At 41.0% G+C, this 20,807-nt stretch overlaps 3 protein-coding genes across 5 annotated transcripts; 1 reads left to right on the top strand and 2 right to left on the bottom strand.

The window, feature by feature from the left end:
* Positions 1-6,984: 6,984 nt before the first annotated feature.
* Positions 6,985-8,375, bottom strand: mzt1 (mitotic spindle organizing protein 1). The gene is made up of 3 exons (XM_028981388.1): positions 8,140-8,375; positions 7,800-7,945; positions 6,985-7,362 (listed from the first exon to the last, which is right to left on the bottom strand). The coding sequence occupies exons 1-3, from the start codon at positions 8,189-8,191 to the stop codon at positions 7,339-7,341; spliced, it is 222 nt and encodes a 73-aa protein (XP_028837221.1). The 5' UTR covers positions 8,192-8,375; the 3' UTR covers positions 6,985-7,338.
* A 118-nt stretch (positions 8,376-8,493) lies between these two features.
* Positions 8,494-12,556, top strand: bora (bora aurora kinase A activator). Of its 3 annotated transcripts, XM_028981269.1 has the most exons (12): positions 8,494-8,548; positions 8,698-8,868; positions 9,276-9,382; positions 10,005-10,050; positions 10,132-10,210; positions 10,298-10,351; positions 10,451-10,507; positions 10,581-10,810; positions 10,969-11,122; positions 11,214-11,776; positions 11,974-12,114; positions 12,279-12,556. In XM_028981269.1, the coding sequence occupies exons 2-12, from the start codon at positions 8,740-8,742 to the stop codon at positions 12,297-12,299; spliced, it is 1,581 nt and encodes a 526-aa protein (XP_028837102.1). In that variant the 5' UTR covers positions 8,494-8,548; positions 8,698-8,739; the 3' UTR covers positions 12,300-12,556. The 3 variants fall into 3 exon arrangements, with proteins under 3 accessions (XP_028837102.1, XP_028837100.1, XP_028837101.1); XM_028981267.1 differs by having other exon boundaries at positions 11,974-12,556; XM_028981268.1 differs by having other exon boundaries at positions 10,454-10,507; positions 11,974-12,556.
* A 135-nt stretch (positions 12,557-12,691) lies between these two features.
* dis3 (DIS3 exosome endoribonuclease and 3'-5' exoribonuclease) lies at positions 12,692-20,242 on the bottom strand. Its single transcript, XM_028980269.1, has 21 exons — positions 20,024-20,242; positions 19,687-19,844; positions 19,370-19,563; positions 18,164-18,234; positions 17,893-18,060; positions 17,650-17,811; positions 17,439-17,555; positions 17,161-17,298; positions 16,928-17,074; positions 16,560-16,676; positions 16,370-16,471; positions 16,178-16,242; positions 15,965-16,049; positions 15,753-15,880; positions 15,103-15,189; positions 14,870-15,026; positions 14,185-14,399; positions 13,824-13,992; positions 13,582-13,740; positions 13,210-13,332; positions 12,692-13,098 (listed from the first exon to the last, which is right to left on the bottom strand). Exons 1-21 carry the CDS (start codon positions 20,240-20,242, stop codon positions 13,030-13,032), a joined length of 2,850 nt encoding a protein of 949 aa, XP_028836102.1. The 3' UTR covers positions 12,692-13,029.
* Positions 20,243-20,807: the final 565 nt, after the last annotated feature.

Genomic DNA, 20,807 nt, shown 5'->3' on the forward strand with positions numbered 1-20,807 from the left:
TTAAAACAATTTTAATGGTCATTAATATAGCCTGCGTCTTGTAGTGCAGTGACATATTTTAATTACATGGTATTAACAAAATTGATATGCTTTAGAAAGCATGGGGGAAATTGCAATAAGAAATGATTATACAATTAACCACTGTCCCGTCATGCACTTTAAGATTATCACAGTATAACTTATTAACTTTCATGTGAAGAGAAAAATAACCCTTCATAGAGGTCCTTGAAGTATACAAAAAAAAAACAGTTCTAAACAAGCAAGCATTTGACCAAAATTAAACAGAAGAAACAGATGAATGCTTGTTTTTACTTATTTAGTCCATTTACTTTCATCTATTCTTATTTTTAAACGTTAATTTGATAGACATTGTAGAACCAGTGGAACTACACATGCCTAACCCAGATTGAACCAGAGAGACAGAGACCTAATTTAAATTAATATAGTCAAAATCTAATACACTGGACCACCGGTGCTATCCATTATAATTAGTAAGTCATTTGCGTTTTTAATTCCACTCTCACTTAGGGGCTGTCAGGTGAATTTAGCTCCTTTGTGACATTTTGCACATTTCACTCCTGTCAGTGTTGACGTCTGCCTCTGGAGTGTGATTGTGAAATAGCTACCCAAGCAACAGTCGAACAATAGAAGAGAAACACAGAAGGTGACAAAGAAAAATGCACAAGGACATTGTCACACTGGGGACTGTGTAACTGTCAGTCTTAGTCACATAATTTCACAAAAATTCTTGCTGCCACATGTTTTTACAAAATCAATGCATTTTAATCAGTGACATGACCACCCTTGATTTATTGATTAATTGAAGACTTTTATTTAAAATTCCTATCATTATAGCTAGCATTAAATGTTTTTCAGAATTTCGGTCCAGTTGATCTCTTTAGGTGGAGATATAAAATCCCTTTTATGGGGTAGTGGTGGCCTAGCGGGTAAGGAAGCGGACCCGTTATCGGAAGGTGCCAGTTCAACTTCTGAACGGCCAAGGTGCCACTGAGCAAAGCACGTCCCCACACACTGCTCCCCAGGTGCCTTTCATGGCTGCCCACTGCTCACCAAGGGTGATTGTCATGGTCAATGTTGTGCATCAAACTGAAAATCATAAAAATTGCACATATGTGAACACCATGCCAAAATAGTAGTGATTAGTTTTGCTATAAGTAAAGTAGCAGGACCGTGCGTGGAAGAGTGTGGAGGCACTGAGGCTTGGTGGAAGAAGCTGTCCATCCGCCTCCTGGTCAGAATTTGGATGCTGCAGCACCACCTGCCTGATGGCAGCAGTCAGAATCGATTGTCTCCAGTCCAGTCTTATCTGTGCAAATTGTCCATCTGAGGTCACTCTCTCCACAGCAGCACAGTTGATGTTGACCTGGATCCTGAAGTCCCCCATTAGTTCCTTGGTCTTCGCACCACCCGCTGCTGGTGGCCAAACGGTCATAGTTTGGTAGAAGTGAGGGCACAGTACACACACCTTGGGATCACTGGTGATAAGAGTCACAGGGAATACGGTGACGCTGCTCAGCCAAACCACCTGGTGTGAGTCCGACACAGCTCACATAGCTCACCATAAAAAAAAAAAACATTACTGAAATTCAGCCATTAAGAACCCCATCAAGAAACCACTGCATTACTATACAGGAATGAAATCTGTGGAGAGCCAACATGTTATATTCATTCAGCATTAGCTTCTGCAGAATTACCATCTTTACCGTCTTTACTGACCACCCTATTAACCTAAGATCTCTCCCTGACCCTCTTGGCATTGATCAGACAGTGTGACGCCACACCATTGCAATGCAAAGTGGAACATTTGTTGTAATGTCTGTTCTGTGCTGGATCATGCTTTAGATCAATGCAATAAGCAGAGGAGAGATAAGAGACAGTAAAGCTTTTATCGCTACCACCAGTAACCTATGATATGACACTGTTATTGACTCAACAAGCTGCATTTATTCTCTGTAGTCTGTTCTCTCTGCGGTCACCCTATACAGTGGACCTAGAAGCCTGACAGAGCAAATGCGCTGAATGAACCAAGCTCAGTCAAAAGAAAATCTCATTTCATACATAGGGGCACAAGTTAAGCAGAGAACAGAAAAATTAAGTCAACATCAGATTACGGAAGAGCAGTGGTCTGGTTCCCTCGTTTGATTTCATCTGAAGAAGAAATGTATCATCATTTAGTTAGATACATGCAGATGCAGCCAGTCTCCACACTTTAGTTAAGTGTCCAGCAGTTTTCTGTAATTGTCACTTCAATGAAAACATAATCACAAAGAGCCTATGTTTTTTTATGGCATTTAGTGTGCACTTTCCAGTAAGCTCTGTATTTTTTAATTGACTGGAAATTAATCTTAGGCATGTTGATGCGTGATTTGCATTCATAAAAACTCATCTAAAGAAACTGAGTGTAATTCCAATCAAATTTGTTAAATTATGCATGGCAAGAGATTCCCAAGAGTTCCACTTTGATCAGCTTTCTTTCTTTCAGTCTGATAGAAATGTCACAAAATGTCAAAGCAGTTCTTCTGTTACGAAAATAATCATCTATATTCTAACTATAATGTGCTTTCATGGCTCTCATTGTCAAAGAATTCCTGCGTTCCTTTTCTTAAAAAGATTTAATGTTGTACAGAACTTCCTGACCAACGTTCCGCCTCTTCCCAGCACTTGGTCAGTAGATGAAAGATAAAATGCAAATCTATCTCTATATATGTCTGTGTAAATATGGATATTGTAAAGTCTACTTGTGATGGTTGGCCCTTTATATCAATGCAAACTAGTGGTGAGACTCAGCAGCAGAGTAGGCAGATGAACTAAAACACAAGTAAACGGATCATTAATCATCATAAATAGTGCTGTCACAACAAGGCCATTGGCATTGGTAGCCTTTTGTCTTTCAGCTGAAGAGTCCTGTCTGCTGTGAGAGTGCATGCGTTAATGAGGGCTGAAGTGGCATTTAAATGCCCACGCTGATGAAAAGCACACTGTCACAGAGGAGGTAACAGGAACAGACACTACTACATCTTGTAAGATGCATCTGTCCTGATTAAGTTTACACTTGTTACACTGTTAATGCAGGGAAAGGACAAATTATGTGGATAAATGTAGAAACAGAATAAAATATGACCACAAGCGGTGACTAAAAGACCCTTGCAAACATGGTGAAACGCCCTTTGATGTGATTGTAAAACAGTGGATGTGTGCAGAATGATTTTAACAAATCATTGGAGGAGGTTTTACAAGCCTCACACATGGAGAGACACACGCACAGTAGCCTCACTCAGAGGCAGAGTGGACTGGCTTAGTGACAGGTGAATTTAGCACCACCACACGGCAACGCTGTCAAGCAATCGCTGTTATAAACAGTACAATGTGTAATCATTATTTTTCCACACTTACTACACACAGATACACTGATCTGAGAAATGTGTTTCATATTTTTGTTTTTGTGGGAGGGCACTCTCTGTCTGCCACGATGCTCCTTGTCTAGCACAAGCTACATTAAGTAAGTAAGTAAGTAAGTAAGTAAATAAAGCTTTAATGTCATCCCATCCATTTACATTACATTTTCATTTACAGCATTTATTAGACACCCTTATCCAGAGCGACTTACAATCAGTAGTTACAGGGACAGTCCCCCCCTGGAGCAACTAAGAGTTAAGTGTCTTGCTCAAGGACACAATGGTAGTAAGTGGGATTTTAACCTGGGTCTTCTGGTTCATAGGCAAGTGTCTTACCCACTAGGATACTACCACCCTACTACCATCCATATATATAGTACTTAGTGCAACATGGTGTGACTGGTGAAATATACAGTACAGGCCAAAAGTCTGGACACATTCACATTCAAAGTATTTTCTTTATTTTCATAACCATTTACCCATAGTACCCTGCCTTTGAAATGTGATGGGTAAGAAACTGTTCAACATATCAAGAAATCCTTATAAACACATAATAATTTCATGTTAATTTGATTAGCGGTGTACGAGCATGAGAGTAGTAAGTGCAAAGTGGTACTTTTTCTCTCATCAGGTGATGGGGCTATACCAAGGTGTCAAAATTAATTTATGGATATGATTAGGATGTGAGACTGAATATTTGTGTGAAGTTTCATCTTGATTACTCAATGTTTAGTGTAATTATTTTGTTCCCAAAAAATAATATGTAATTTTGACAGCTCACCATTGCAAGACCGTTTAAGTTATCAAAAAAGCTTCGTAATTTGGCATGGTGAAGTTGTGTTCTACATTGAAGCTAAATTTGGAATGAATAGGACAAAGGGCCTAGGATCCTTGTTTAAAATTTTGGAAAATTAAACAATCCACATTTTCTCACTTCCTGTTGGGCGTGAGTGTATCATAAGTTTGTCTTTATGAAATACACATGCATATTAATTTTAAAGTTGTAAGTCACTCTGGATAAGGGCGTTTGCCAAATGCCATAAATGTAAATGAAAATGTAAATGTTGATGGTGATATGTGAAAGTGTGTATCACCACAGAAGGGGTAACACGTTCGCCCCTTTTTTTGTTTGAACAGAACTGGACAAAAAGGACAAATAAATAAGAAGGAAAGAGAATCAAAAAGAAAACCACCATCACAATATCTTTGGATCAACCTCATATCAGAAATTGACCCAATCTTCCTCTTATAAATATACCATTTAGACCATGATGTGGCATGGGTCACCACTTTAGACTTGAGAAAGTGAGTCAACTTTTCCATTGAGTTCATTTCCTCGATAATGTCTTGCCATTTGGTCCTGGTTTGGCATGCCTTTTAAATAGATATTATCCTTGATCTCAGACATTGATCCAGGTGTCAGACCCCTCTGGCCATGTCCAGGTTGAAAATTGGCAAAATCTGCAAGAGTGATAATAATAATAATAATAATGACAATAATTTTGTTATTATTCTTTGCAAAACAATAGGGTCTATTGACTGCCCTGCACCTTTGGTGCTCGGGCCCTAAATAAACTTTTTTGTGCACAAAAAAGCTGTTCTTGTTCAGCTTGGTTAAAACCAGATGTCAATTGTAACACACAAAAAGATGTGATTTACTGTACACATCACCTGAGGGACACTCATTATACACACCAACACACAAAATTCCAATTTAACAACAATAATTCATTACCATAAACAAAACTCAAGGGAGTCAACATTACCTCTTCTGAAGGTTGATGCTATCAAAAGCCTAATATTTTGTTTATTATTTCATTGCCTCATTAATTTAATTAATTAGACACAACATGCTTGATAAATAGACTTCCAGGTGTGAATAATTAATTGTCAATTAAGCTTGATGATTTTGGAAGTCACTAAATCAAAGTCATTGAAAAGTTTTGAAAATGACCAGCCATTATGGTTTAAAGAAACTAAGAGGCTCAGAAAAAAAAGCAAAAAACATTTTGGGGAGCACTCCCGGTGGCTTTTTAACTCAATTATGGTTATAAAATACTTTTCAACTTCCAAATACAATGACGAGCTCTTGAAAAACATTTTTTAGTTTTTGTTTGAACAGAACTGGCCGAAAAAAAAAGGACAAATAAAGAAGAGAATCAAAAAGAAAACCACCATCACAATATATTTGGATCAACCTCATATCACTTCAGAACTGGACCCAATCTTCCTCTTATAAATATACCATTTAGACAATGATGTTGCATGGGTCACCACTTTAGACTTGAGAAAGTGAGTCAGCTTTTCCATTGAGTTCATTTCCTCGATAATGTCTTGCCATTTGGTCCTGGCTTGGCATTCTTTAAAAAAGATCCTTGACCTCAGACATTGATCCAGGTATCAGGCCCAGATAATCATGGGAACCTCCCTGAAAAAAAAGAGTCCAGGCTCCAAGGTGGTTGCATTTTTAAACATCCAAAATATATGGAAATGACTGGCCTCCATATGACCACCTTGCCTCCATCAGTGTTGCGCCTCTCCCTGTTGTTGCTTTTGGTGTGTGGTGTTATGAAAAATCTAATTAAATTCTTCCACCCCAAATCCCTCCATCTTTTAGAATTAGTGGAGGATTGGTGTGTTGTATACATGGTATGCCATTCACTCCCTGACACCTGAATATCCAATTCTTGCTCCCAATTTTATTTAATACACAATGGATTCATGACATTGTTATTGTAAGTCCCTCTGAATGGGCATCTTGAGTTTTTACATTAAATGCCATTTATCAGATTTCTGCAGTCACAGGACAGCAACTCAGGGTTAGGTGTCCAGCTCAGAACCTGTGACTTTGTGGCATTCAGGTTCATAGGCAAGTGTGTTACCCACTAGGCTACAACCAGATTAACATGTTTTCCTGGCAGCATGTCCATGTCTTTCTCAAAAAGCTGTATTTTATGCAATTAATAAAAAATGTTAAAATACAAAGTTAAGAATGAAGATAGAGATGTCTTCAAAGTGATTTCTGTGTTTGTCAAGGATAATTGTTTACAGTCTATTTCAAAAAACACCTTAACTAAACATTATGCTTTAGACAAACTCGTCTCAGGATTTACCAAAAAGACCTTCAAGGTCACAGTCACACCAAGGCAATGGGCTCAGAAATGAAAGCTCCCTGAAGGAGCTGTTATTACAGCTCCATGAATCACACACAACCTCTTGCTCACAACACAGCTGGGAGTTAATGAATTTCACTCATTAAACACTGCAGCATTTCCAAAAAATCAGCAGGATTCGAATCGAGAATATATATTAGCGAGCACTGAAGTATAAAGAAAATGACACCACACTCCATTTGCAACAAGCAACAATGCGAATACAAGTTGCAAATTTTTGTGGGATATGCACAAGCAACACAGGACAAAAACTGCATTTCACAAGCTCAAATGCTGGAGCAAAATACAATGACATTAAAAGTTTCTCAACTCTTAAGTATTTTCTCGATTCTTGACTTTTGCCAAATGTGCAACCAGTGAGGAATAGAATACAATACAGATATTCCAGCAAGGAATATTTTCCATAAGACAACTTTTATTTATAGTAGTGGCATCTTGTGGTCAAAATAGGAAAGACATTTGATTACATGGCACAGAAGGACATTCACTGGTGATGAATGGAAAATAAAAGGGCGGCTACGACATCTGAATGTCATGTTATAGTTTCAAACGCCCCACATACAAAAGTGGCAAACACACAGACAGCATTATAGATAACAACAATCACAAAGCACTTTAAACATCTAGAGGCGCAGACAAAGGGGAAAGAGCGCACCTACATAAAAAAAAAGTGAAAATTAGCCGGACTGAACCTAGCTCTCATTTGTATATTACATTTCTTTGGTGGAGCAGTGTGTATTGGTTTTCTTTCAGCTTGCAATGTTTTCTGTAGCCTGCAAAATGAAAAACAAAATATTAACTATATAATACAACTCACTGGTAACAAGAGTCATAGAAAAGATGGCAGAATGTATGCATTCCTGTGGTCCAAACATCTATAAAAAAAAACATCCCAACTGATCCATAATAATAAAACTAACAGACAAACTGTTAACTTTACAGCTGAAAGTTAAGTAAAAACGTGAAAGTGAAGAGACTGTCATTGTGAAACACTGCAGCACAGCACACGGTGACACAATGAAATGTATCCTCTGCTTTTAACCATCACCCATGGTGAGCAGTGGGCAGCCATGACAGGTGCCCGGGGAGCAGTGTGTGGGGTACTTTGCTCAGTGGCACCTTGTTGTATCGGGATTGAAACCTTCCGATTAGGGGTCATTTCACATGTATTTCTGATAACCAGGCACAGATATGGTAAACACTCACTTACTTTCAAGGTGTCCGAGGCTCGCCTGAGCTCTTTTATAACCGAAGACAAGGCTTCAGGGTTAATTCCCTGCTCACACAGACGGACGCATATGGATAAAGACTCCATGTCCAGACCAGTGTTCAAAAGCCTTGAGATCTCCAGAAGCACTGTAAATTCAAACAGAATCATAATACTAATGCGCACGTGACCAGTGACAAATTCAATTCTAGTGCATAATACGAATGATAACACGAATACTTGACGCTTGACCCTGCTCGCGCTGTTAAGAATGCATGATTCAGCAAAGCCTACCTCGATATAAAGGACTTACACAATGAATAATAAATAATATTTATCTCACCGTCCATTGTCTCCCGCACTGCATTCATGTTTGTGTTCGCAGCACTGGCCATGACGTGCTAACGTGCTAAAAGGAAAAACTCTCGTGATTTTGGTGAGGCAACACTCGGGAAGCTGAGATTAATAGCGTAGTCGAGAATAACTTGGTTACTGCATTAATTTGCTTATTTGGATATCAGGTAGTCTCTTCCATTAACGTACAACACATCTGTCAAAAGAGACGTCCAGAGATGTTCGGCGGGAATTAGTCAATAAAGATTTCCAGCTTCAAACCGGAAGTTGCGTCCGTAGGGGTTTAATGTGATTGGTCGCGTAGGATCTCCCGAAGATTTCTATTGGTTGGTGCGCTGTAAGGGAAAAATTAAAACAGACGTTTGAATACCGTGAATGTTAGTTGTGTTGCAGCCGCTGTAAGTATCAGAATTAGAATCAAATTGCTTAAAGTACCATTTTAACTGTGTTTTGGTTTGTACTAGGTGTAATTTGAAGTAAGCGACGTTTGTTGGTCTCTGGCACGCTGATATTAAATCTTTATTCTGTCTCGGGCCTTGGCATCCAGGGTTCGAGCTGCTACGCTTTTTAACCTGATCCAGCTTTTAAGATGGGAGATGTAACCCCGGGTAAACCAGCGGTCCTCAACCCTTTCGAAAGCCCGAACGACTACCACCGCCTGCACGAGCCTCTCGTCCCCAGTCCTTCCGCCTTCAAGAGCTCCAGGGCGTCCTCCGCTGTGAGTGGAAGCGCAGAGCTTGTCCAGTCCGCTTTCATTCGTTAGTACTACGTTCTAACGAAATATACCTCCCGCTTTCACCATTAGATCTGGCTGATGACAAATAATACTTTCGAACGATCTATGTAGACACTCGAGGGTTACACTAATGTTTATGGGGATTAACAGACTTAAAATCAGTATTTACAGCGACTGTCCCCGTGGAGACACTCTGGGTTAAGTGTCTTCCTCAGGGACTGAGGTGGGCTTTGAACCTGTGACTTAATCATCCGATAGACGAGGTATTGGGTTACTTCTGCCACCCTAGATTGCACCCCAACCTAGAACCAGGAATTCAGGAATCCGTGTCCATAGTCTGATGTACAGTTCTTCTTAACGGCTTTGTTAAATGCTGTATGTCATTTCAGACACCAGCAAAGTTCAAATGGTCCATTGATGAAATGGCAAACTTGCTTCCAGTGCACATCGACTCAGAAGATATTCACCGGCAGTCCTTGTATTTAAGTCAAACGAGGTGAGTAATATTTTTATATACACTACAGGCCAAAAGTTTGGACACACCTTCTCATTCAATGTGTTTTCTTTATTTTCATGACCTTATACATTGGTATATTCTCTCTGAAGGTATCAAAACTATGAATGAACACATGTGGTTATGTACTTAACAAAAAAAGGTAAAATAACTGAAAACATGTTTTCACCCTTTGCTCTGATTACTTCTTTGCACACTCTTGGCATTCTCTCGATGAGCTTCAAGAGGTCGTCACCTGAAATGGTTTTCCAACAGTCTTGAAGGAGTTCCCAGAGGTGTTTAGCACTTGTTGGCCCCTTTGCCTTCACTCTGTGGTCCAGCTCACCCCAAACCATCTCAATTGGGTTCAGGTCTGGTGACTGTGGAGGCCAGGTCTCCACTTTACATAACTCCACATGTGTTCATTCATAGTTTTGATGCCTTCATAGAGAATCTACCAATGTAACTGGTCATGAAAACAGAAAATGAGAAGGTGTGTCCAAACTTATATATATATATATAACACACACAGAGAGAGTGTGTGTGTGTGTGTGTGTATATATATAAAACACGATTTCTTCCATGAGTGGGAAGAGTTAAGTGAACATTTTTCACACATCTCCAGGGTGGACTCTGAAATAGAACAGAAGCGACAGCGTGCAATTGATCAGGTACAACCACAAGCTCCTAATTCATTAAATCTTAAATTGCTTTAATCAATTAGTAATTTTGCTTCGTCACCTGATCTGCAGTTTTTCACGAAAGGGGCCATTGTTCCTTCTCCATGGGCAGCACCTTCATCCAGTCAGCAGTTGGCACAAATAAAGAAAAGTAAGTTATGTTCCAAATAAAACGTTTTTTTTTTTTTTTTTCAGATGATCTGTATTTGTCAAAATCTATATTTGTTTTTGTGTTTAGGTTGTGCTTCACCGTTGATTACAGAGGAGCCTCAATCAACCAGAAAAATCAATGGTTTGCAATGACTTACAAGTTAATGAGAGATTTTTCCTCTATTGTCGACATCTTGCAGATTTTTTTCATTTGTTTCCTTTGTTTAATTTTGCATTTCAGCAGCATGTCAGACTGTTTTGTCTTTACCAGTGGACTTCAACCTGGAAAACGTATTAGGTATGTTTAACTGATTGTGTAGTTTTATAAAAAAATTTTACAAATGCAAAAAGGCAAAGTGTGTGTCATGCAGGTGAATACTACAGAGCAGTGGACAATGCTGAACAGGTCCAGGAAAGCTTGAGTTCATCCTCCTTGCGGAGGAAACTCTTCCTAGATGGAAACGGCAGTGGTTCAGAGTCGTCCAACCCCTCCAGTCCACAGAGAACAAATCAGGATGTCCCCTCATGTGGACACAATGTGCCGTCATCTGTCTTTGTGTCACCACTGCAGTCTGATGGTGCTGTCCTGACCTCTTCATCTGTGAGTGTGAAGTAACCTTTTTTTAATTTTTTTTATTTCACTTATTTCAGTCAGTTTCTTTTAATACATAGTTGTTAATCCTGTACACACACTGCCATTATTAAGAACAGGTTCTTATACATGGATTAATTTACTTAGTTTTTTCTTGTTCTCCATAGGGTCAGTTCTCATCCAGTCCCATCCAGGGCCGGTTCCGATCCTACAGTCTGGGCAGTGTCACCAGTCCCAAATTTCCTGACATGTCTTCTCCTACATTTCAGTCCCCTACCCTCTCCCCAATTAACAAGCACCTTTCTGAGACACCAGTTTCAGGTCTGCTCCCGTTTCTTCATAGAAATATGCTGGCGTGAGCTATGTATATAGAAATTGTACATCCTGGTAAATCATGTTATCCATCCTTCAGGAGAGAAGAAACATGTGTTCTTGACACCCGATTGTGTTCCGCTGGGGAGCTCAGACATGGACCTGAAGAGTTGCAGTGAGAGCCCTTATGTTGAGGGCTGTTCTCCAATCCGCACGTGCACCCCTCTGCGTTCCCGAATCAGGGTCCACGGCTGGGCGTCCCCAATCCTCAGCCCTGCCCCACTGAACCGCGAGAGCCTCTATAATTCCACTGCAACACCTGCCATGGAGCTGGAGCCCGGTTCTCGGTGCCTGATTCAGCCTGTTCACACCAGCCCCTGGCAGACCGAGGCTCACAGTGAGCTGCTGCCCCCCTCTGAACGGATGGAAGAGGGGGAGGTGAGGTTTGTGCGGGAACAAGATGGAAGCCAGGGGTCTCCCAGAGAGGAGTTCTGCAGATGGACACAGGATGCCAAAGAAGAAGAAGAAGAGGAGGAGGAGGAACTGTGCATGCCCGAGTGCCTCACCAGCTCCCGCATGGGCAGCACGTCTAACGGAGAGAACCTAAAAATGTTCACGTCTCTGCTGGCTGAAGGGAGCATCCCACCCGACATCAGCATGCAGGTCCGTATGGCCTCCTCTATGGGGGCACTGCTAACACTAACCTCAAGATCAGCTCTGACTGTGTCTAACTAAGCCTGTCGCATCCATCAGCCCTTTAGACGTCTCTTCAAGAGTCCTGTTCTTTTGGCTCAAACGAGCAAACTGTCAAAAGCAGTGTACATCTGAACTGACTGCCTGTCTGTCTCATCTGTGCTCAGGTGGACAGCGGCTATAACACTTACTCAGTGGGTGCTAACAGCCTCATGGACGCCATCAGTTGTGACAGCCAGAGTAAGGAGTCTTTCGACGCACACGTTCCAGAGGAGGGTTACTACAACACTAAGAACACTAAATCTAAGGTAAACACCTATTTGCACAGCACTGCAGTCAATTTGGCTTTTTAACACACCGCCTCAGCACCAAAAAAACATTAGGTTTATTCACAAAACGGTGTAGTTTAGTTTATTGGAAGCTGTCATTTTCCTTTTTTAAAGGGGTATTTGGGGACAACTTTCTGTTTCAGATGTTAATTCAACACCACTGATTTAGGATGAAGGATGACAGCAAGGAGCTGTTCTTCACTGTTCACTGCTAAAGCCTAAGATGAATTTCCAGATTTGTTTACAGGTCTCTCACACCAGTTAAAAGTGAGACTTTACAGCTGTCACCTCATCACTCGCACAGGAAAGTTTTATGTTTGATCATTTTTTTTTGTCCCCACACTGTAGCCCATCCCAGTGACTTGTGACCGTGATATTATTTGCAACAAAGTTTTATGGTATTTGACAATTGATCGGCAGAGACTGCATAGACTTTTACAATGAATTTAATCCTTAATATTTATGACTTTTTTTTTTTTTTTTTTTTTTTTTTTTTGCTCTCATACCCAAGTCAGAACCACTTGTCAAAATATTATGGGGATTATAATTTGTCACAGTGATATGCTTGACTGTTTCTGAATTGTAATAAAGGATGTACAGTAGCTCTGCTGTTTGTGTTCTGTGCAGTTTGTATATCAGTGTGAAGGTTGTGGTGGGGATTCAGGATTCTTCCTGATCTTACACTCCGTAATAAGTAGAAGTGATCTATGAAAAAGCAGTTTTCGGTAACTTTAAACAAACCTGATATGTTTAATGAAGAACAATATAAAAGTCATACGTCTTGATTGTGCAGCTTACGAAACGATCACAAATGGATTACAGACTAATAGCTGTGCTACAGACAGCAGAAGTATCAAATTCCCCATGCATAATTTATTCAGATTTGCCAAAAAGTCAGTGATTTATCTTTGGTTTCTTTGCTGCTGGTTCAGGGTCTGGTGGCGCTACACTGATCCCAGGGATCTACAGAAAAGAAACAAAACAGCAGTTATCCACACCTCTGAGAAATCTGTGTGGTTCTGGTCAACTGGGTTAAACCTAGAAACAAGATAAGATGGGAAAATTGCAACTCACCACTGGCTCAATGAGGGCCATTCTGATCTTCTGGTGCTGGATGTTTGAGGCATCTAGAGCGACAGTCACTTTAACTTTATCAAACATGAAGAATGTGTGCCCTTCTACAGTCAGCGTGGGACCCTGTGAACAGGACATTTTGGCCTCATTTTCTTTTCCCATGGAGGTGCAACTTTTAACATTTTTGCAAAATCATACATATTGAACATTTAAAAGAGATAAGACCAATCAGTATAACTGAGGGATGTAAAAAAAATCAGTTCTATAAAAATCTGCTCTTCGGTAGTCATTTCAGTTTCAAAGTCTTTTGGCAGAAATGTGTACCACTGATGAAATAATACAGGGTAAATACATGCAGGATTTGATTTGTACCTCATCACTGAAAGCAATGTGAGGACTTGGTTTGTCTTTGCTCTCAAAGAACACCGTTCCCTCCAGTCCATACTTGGGAATTAGGATGATGATTGCATTCTTCCTCACAAAGAGAATGAAGCCATCCTCATTTAAAATCCCCTTGCTTTTGAAAAAAAGCTTGAAGGAAAAACAAAGTCATTAATACATTAAGAACAGCACTGTCAGACCAAACACGTGTCGTGAATAAACACGCACTGTACCTGTGTGTTGAACGCAACTGAGGCCCTCTGTGCGTACTGTGCCATTTTGTGTCTGTAGTTAAGGTTGTTGCACAGGGTGGCCTGTTTGTGTTTGTCCATCAGGTCTGGGTAGGTGCTGTCTGCACCGATGGCCACAGCCAGCAGCCGATGGACAATAATGTCAGAGTATCTGTGGTACAGATGTTGGTTTTATAAAATTAAAAAAGGGTCTGTATAATTTTACGAATGATTGTGTATATTCATCGATTATCAGCACTATCGATACAAAAAGTATTTGTTAACTGGATAATGTCCTTAACATAAGCTGCAGACAGTAAATAACAGAAGAGTATGTGTTATGAGTAAAGCACTCCCGTTTTACCTCCTGATGGGTGAGGTGAAGTGTGTGTAAATAGGTGAGGCCAGGCCATAATGGTGGAAGTCCGAGTCCATCCCAGAACAGAAGTACACAGCCTGCATCATGCAGCGCGTCGCCAGGATCCGCAACAGGGTGTTAAAGTATGGGAAGCCCTCAATCTCTGCCAGATTCAGAGAGTCTGCCAGTGCTTTGGCAGTATCCGTGTGGATGAGCAGGCCCTAAAATAATCATTTAAGACATCTTTAATGTTTGAGACATTAGTCAGGGTCTTTATAGATTAAACATCATTTGAGGGGTAAGGTAGATACAGTTATGAAAACAATGTTGACCAATAGGTTGTGATAAAAAAAAAAATTGTAAATTTTATTTTCACATGTATTGTGTAATAATAGGGCAGTGGGTGGCCTAGCGGGTAAGGATGCAGACCCGTATTCGGAAGGTTGTGGGTTCGAACCGCATAGGTTTCACGGAGGTACCACATAGTAGGGTACCGTCCCCACACACTGCTCCATGGGCGACTGTCATGGCTGCCTACTGTTCACCAAGGGTGATGGTTAAAAGCAGAGGACACATTTCGTTGCACACCGTGTGCTGTGCTTCACAATGACAATCACTTCGACTTTTACCTTTATTAATTTATCAAGGCTGGGGCTTCACGAACATTTAATACTCAAGAGCCTGTCTCTACCTTAGACTTGGCAGCCTTGATGAGGATGTCATAGTTGGATGGTGGGGGCGACGGATGTTTCCTAAGGAGTGCACACTCTGAGAATTCTTCATAGATCTTCCGGGCCACAGAGATGTTGGCCAGCAACATAAACTCCTCCACCATGGAGTTGGTCTCCCTGAACAAGAGCAGTCATAGACATTACACATGCAATGGTGAAGGAAAATTTTATAATAGTACAGGTTCTGACTCACATAAGCTCTTTTGTATGCAGGTCTACAGGATCGTGAGTCTCGCTGTCCATGTGGAAACGCACCTCGGGTGACGACAGACTCAGTGCCCTGAAACCAGAGATTCATTCAAACAAAATTTGTTCATTTATACAGAGGCAAAAGCTTATCCTCAAAAAACATCAAGTGCTGATTCTCAATAGTCAAATAATGGATACTCAAAAGTTTGTATATTAATACTGATTATACAACTGAAATACAGCACAGCCGTAAAAGTAGTGTCTACGCGTAGCAAAAAAATTATAATGTGGAGTCCTGTCTGTCAGCAATGTTGTAGGGTTAACAGTTGTAGGGTTCTTGTAGGGTTCATTTAATACTACAACACAATTAATTGTCTGAAAAGTGTTGCTCATAAGATATGTCATATACAGTTCATGACATCGTTAAGTCAAGATAAATCAGTACTGTCACCGATGTCATTGTTTGTATTGCTATGGTCTTATTTTTATTTGCCCCTGTGGTAATGAAAGTGTTTGAGTATTTTCCTGGTTATCAGTATAAAGTATGACTGTGTTGTATTATTTTTTTTTTTGCCTGTAAAGGCACAGGCAGCTGACTAAAGGATGTCTGTACAATGTACCAGCATTGGAATCACTCGGAGCAGACCTTCTTACCCTTTCTCCACCCTCTTTGCCTTCAGGATCTTGGCCAGTCTGTTGAGGCCTCGCAGGCTCTGGGTGATGTCGTCGTTCAGGCTGGTGTCATCGATCCTCAGCTGAGCCTCAGCGTAGGTCAGAGAGGCCTGGTGTCGGTCAGACAGCATGAAGGTTACACATTTACATAAACAAGCAACCACACCACAGCCGTTCCAGGTCTACTGCGGTACCTTTGACTTGATGACGCTCTTTGTGAAGTGCGTTTTTATGATCTCTGCGCTGTAGTTCATCTCCCAGATACAAGAGAATGCAAACCTTCAAGATAACAGGAGTCATGGTGACCCAACGGGGATCTCACAGCTTAAACAGTCTACTTTCATTAAATCAAGTATTTTTTCCCCCCTGTGGAACACCTCACCACAGGTCCTGCCTTTTCTGCTCACCTTTCCACATCAGAGCGTAATGAGCACAGGTTGGAACTGAGCAGCTCAGGCACCATATCAATTCTCTGGTGGGAAGCCGAACCACAAGGACCAGCATTAGTACAAATATAACAGAAAAAACGTGCGCACACACACACACACACACACACACACACACACAACACAGTGAGATCAGGCTGATCTGTTTAATACCTTCCCACACAGGTACACTGTCGTGCCTCGGTTAGCTGCCTCCTGGTCCAGAGCGTTTCCAGGGCGAATGAAATGGCTCACGTCCGCTATGTGAACACCAACCTGCAACAATGAGTAACAGCAGCATGAAGAGTTTTAACAGATCTGAGACATTGTACTCACACACACACAGACACACACACACACCGACCTCAAAGTTTTTATTCTCCAACTCTCGGAAGTGTAGCGCGTCATCAATATCTGTACACCCAGGGGGGTCAACACTACACACACACAGATGCCTGAGGTCCATCCGGTTCTTCACATCCTTTTAGGACAGAGGAGATTAAAGCAGAATTTTCAGGCAAAGCTGAACACACGTCCGAAACTGATGAGAAAGAATAATAAGGTCTCTGTGGGTAATGTTTCTACAGATTGATTGATTAATCTTGCATACAATCTGTGTTCATTTTTTTATACAAAACAGTATATACAAAAACAAACAGATAAAGATTCAACCTGTCAGAGACAGAGAAAAATTGCCCATGCAGCATTAACCAAGTAAATTATTCTCGTCACCTCTTCTGTGATGCCCCATGGCATCTTGGGCAAGAAACTGAGGACCGCCTGAGAAAATGGCAAATGAGGAACATCATGTTCCAGCAGGATAACCTCAGTCTCTGTGTCCTTACCACCAACATCCCCCAAGTTCTTAACAAAGTGGCCCTTAAAAAGAGAGAATATTTTTTTTTTTTTTTTTTTTATGTATGCACTTTATTACGTGGTGCCGGCTCTCATACAGCAGTCCTTACATTGGGGTATCTGGAGTTTTTGGGCCAACCATCAATGACCACCATGATTTTATGTCCAACCAGATTAGATGCTTGCCTCGTTTCTATACGGATCCTAGGGATTCGCCTGTCGTCGGGGGTAAATAAGTGCCGCGTGGCCTGTTGGAAAGCAAAATAATGTCAAGGCCACAGCAAGCGAATCTTTTGTTTTCCTTTTATCTACTCCATTCCAATTTGTATTCTTGTACACTCGACAATTACATTGACACAAAAAGTGATGCACCAAGCCTGTTCCGTACCTCTTTAATATTAGACTGGGACAGCAGGCCGCAGTATGGCCTCCAGTTTCTCTTGATGATTCCCACCACTCTGCCCGTGGGCTTCAAAATGCTGGCCTCTGCTGATTTGTTCTGAAACTAAAGCCAGAGTAGCGCAGCCTCTTAAAACAGTCGCCAAGCTTATGGACAGAAACAGAATCTCAGTAGTGAAGACTGGTTTTGCTGAACTTACTTTGTCCTCCACCTCCTCCTCACCAGTGTCTTCATCTTTCCCCCCATCATCCTGCAGGACCACCTCTGATGGGCTGACCCAGCATTCTCTGGAAAGCAGCTCGACGGCCACTACATCCTGGTGCAGGGCACGGTTTAGACTCTGTAGGCCTTGAATAAGAACCTGCAGACAAAGAGGAGCATGGTTCAACATGGCATGAAGAAACATTGAATGTATTTTGACCTTTGAGAAGGAACCACTTGCCTCTTTTCTCTCAGCTGCCTCTCCATGAACAAACACAGTGGCCTCCAGGTAATTGTCTCTGCTGGCATGGAATGTGCCCTGCAGGTAAATGCCACTTTTGATGCCAGCCTGAATCTTGGACAGTGGTAGGTGTTCAAGAAACAACACTTTCCCGGAATTTATTTCATTCTAGAGTCAGAAAAAAATATATATAATCGTAAATCCAAAATGTCAAAGTGACAGAATCAGGAAAAGGTAAAAAGTTAAACTGGTTCAGAAAACGAATGCACACCTGATCAGAGGTCAGTGCAAGACGGTCCACCAGCTCAGGATTAGCAATCAAACTCTTGACGTACTCTTCACCTACAGGAATTTGATTGATTGATTGATAAATTAGTAGATAGTCAGACTTTCTCACAGAAAATACATGGTTAGTGCTCCACTAAAATCAGGTGTAAGGGTGGCTGTATGAAACAGAAATAGAATACTCGCAGAAGGACTTCATTAAATGTTGATAGATGATAAATATTTAGACATACAGACATAATGATAAGTGCAAAAAGCTAAATTAACATAAAGGCTAACATACAGTACAGGCCAAAGGTTTGGACACTCATTCAATGTGTTTTCTTTATTTTCATGACTATGTACATTTCCCGACTTTATATATTAATACATACAGATTTCATACGTTAAAAAAATACTATTGAAGAAATAAAAATATTTGATCCATAGAATTGTATTTTTTCACATTTTATATCAACCGGAAAATTAATATTTCAAGGACTTCGCAGAAGGACTTCATTAAATGTTGATAGATGATAAATATTTAGACATACAGACATAATGATAAGTGCAAAAAGCTAAATTAACATAAAGGCTAACATACAGTACAGGCCAAAGGTTTGGACACTCATTCAATGTGTTTTCTTTATTTTCATGACTATGTACATTGGTAGCTTCTCACTGAAGGCATCAAAACTATGAATGAACACAAGTGGAGTTATTATTTAACAAAAAGTGGAGTCCTGGCCTCCACAGTCACCGGACCTGAACCCAATCCAGATGGTTTGGGGTGAGCTGGAGCGCAAAGTGAAGGCAAAGGGGCCAACAAGTGCTAAACACCTCTGGGAACTCCTTCAAGACTGTTGGAAAACCATTTCAGGTGACGACCTCTTGAAGCTCATCGTGAGAATGCCAACAGTGTGCAAAGCAGTAATCAGAGCAAAAGGTTGGCTATTTTGAAGAAACTAGAATATAACACAAGTTTTCAGTTATTTAACCTTTTTTGTTAAGTACATAACTCTACATGTGTTCACTAATTAATAATTTGCTAAATACTACATAATAAATAAGGTGTGTCCAAAGTTTTGGCCTGTCCTGTAGTCCTGCAGCCAAACATGCAGAATCAGAGTCAATAATAATAATAATACACAGAATAATAACAGTCACACAATAGTAGCTTTAGGTAATGAAAGCATTCGGATTTAAGTCTTACATTTGTACACCAGTATGCCATTTTTCTCCGCTTTCTCCTTATTGTCTTGGTCATCGGTGAGCAGAACCACCTGCAGCTCTCCTCCGCCCGCGGCCCTGCTCAGGTGTTGGCCGTACCACCGGGCGGCGACGCGAATGGCGCGATCATTTCTGTCGTTGGCGCTCTCCCCTGGTTCTCGTTCTATAAATGTTTCCCTGCAACAAGGAAAGGAAAAGAACCAGAGAAGAAGAGACACCTGAATTGCAGGGTGACCAGTCTGCACAGGAAGACTGGACAGTGGCGCCTCGGCCTCCACAACATCCTTATTAAACTCTCACCTGTGGTGTTCGTTCGTGAAAGTGTAAAAATGCTTGTCGGCGTTGTGAATGGCGTCTCTGATCCGTTTGTACACGGGCGCACTCCTGTGTCGAACCTCTTGCAGCACCGTTTGCAGAAAAATCACATTTTTAATCAACGGATCCTCCAGAATGTCGATCTTTTGCGGGAAACACACACACACACACACACACACACACACAAAAACAACCTTCAACAGAAGGAACAGCCAGAAGGAATAAATCCAGGATCGGGGGAAACGAGGGGTAGGAAACTCCGGTTGGTCAGAATTTCGCATCAACAAGTAACGGGTTGGTGACAGAGGGGGGGAAACGTTACCTGGTGCAGGATCACGTTGGTGTCCGGAATTAAATAGTGCGGGGACGGACACAAGCTGCTCTCCATGCAGGCGTCCCGCTGCAGCACGGGCGACTCGTCCCTGCACTCGCCGCAAACCTCGCTCCCGCACCAGATGTCGTCTCTGAGGTAGTGTTCCCGCACCACCTTCAGTATCCCGCCCGATCGGGTCTTTTTCACGAACGTTTTTGATTTTAACATCGATCGGCTTCTGTGTGAACAGGCTGCGCAGAAACTGGATCGCGAGCGTCCGGAAACACACGCGGACTACGTTGGACAAGAGTAATAATTCCGGGGTTTGCTTGTATGCTTTGTTTTTCAAAGCCAAAAATAGTCTCTCCTTAATATTGCCTCGAATAACATATTATTTCACGTTTTATCTATTGATATATTTTTCTTAATTTCTTATGCACGGTTCAAACGTAGTCTCAGAGTATTCGACATGGCAACAGAAAACCCTACGAATGATTACAGTAGGCCTTCTGGGGTCTTCTTCTGTTTTGTTAAACATGTAATAAACAAAGAATCATCTCTACCGCCACCTACAGTACTGGTTTGGAAATTGACGTTTGACAATGTTCCAATTGGGTTTGAACCATTACATTAAATTAGTCCTGAATTTATTCATTCTTAGCTTACTTTAACTATGTAAAATGAACATTGCTGTGAGCTTGTTACAAGTGAATTAGGGAAACATACATACATACATACATACATATATATATATATATATATATATATATATATATATATATATATATATATA

Source organism: Denticeps clupeoides, chromosome 5 (assembly GCF_900700375.1).
Source record: "Denticeps clupeoides chromosome 5, fDenClu1.1, whole genome shotgun sequence".
In the NCBI taxonomy this organism is placed as follows: domain Eukaryota; kingdom Metazoa; phylum Chordata; class Actinopteri; order Clupeiformes; family Denticipitidae; genus Denticeps; species Denticeps clupeoides.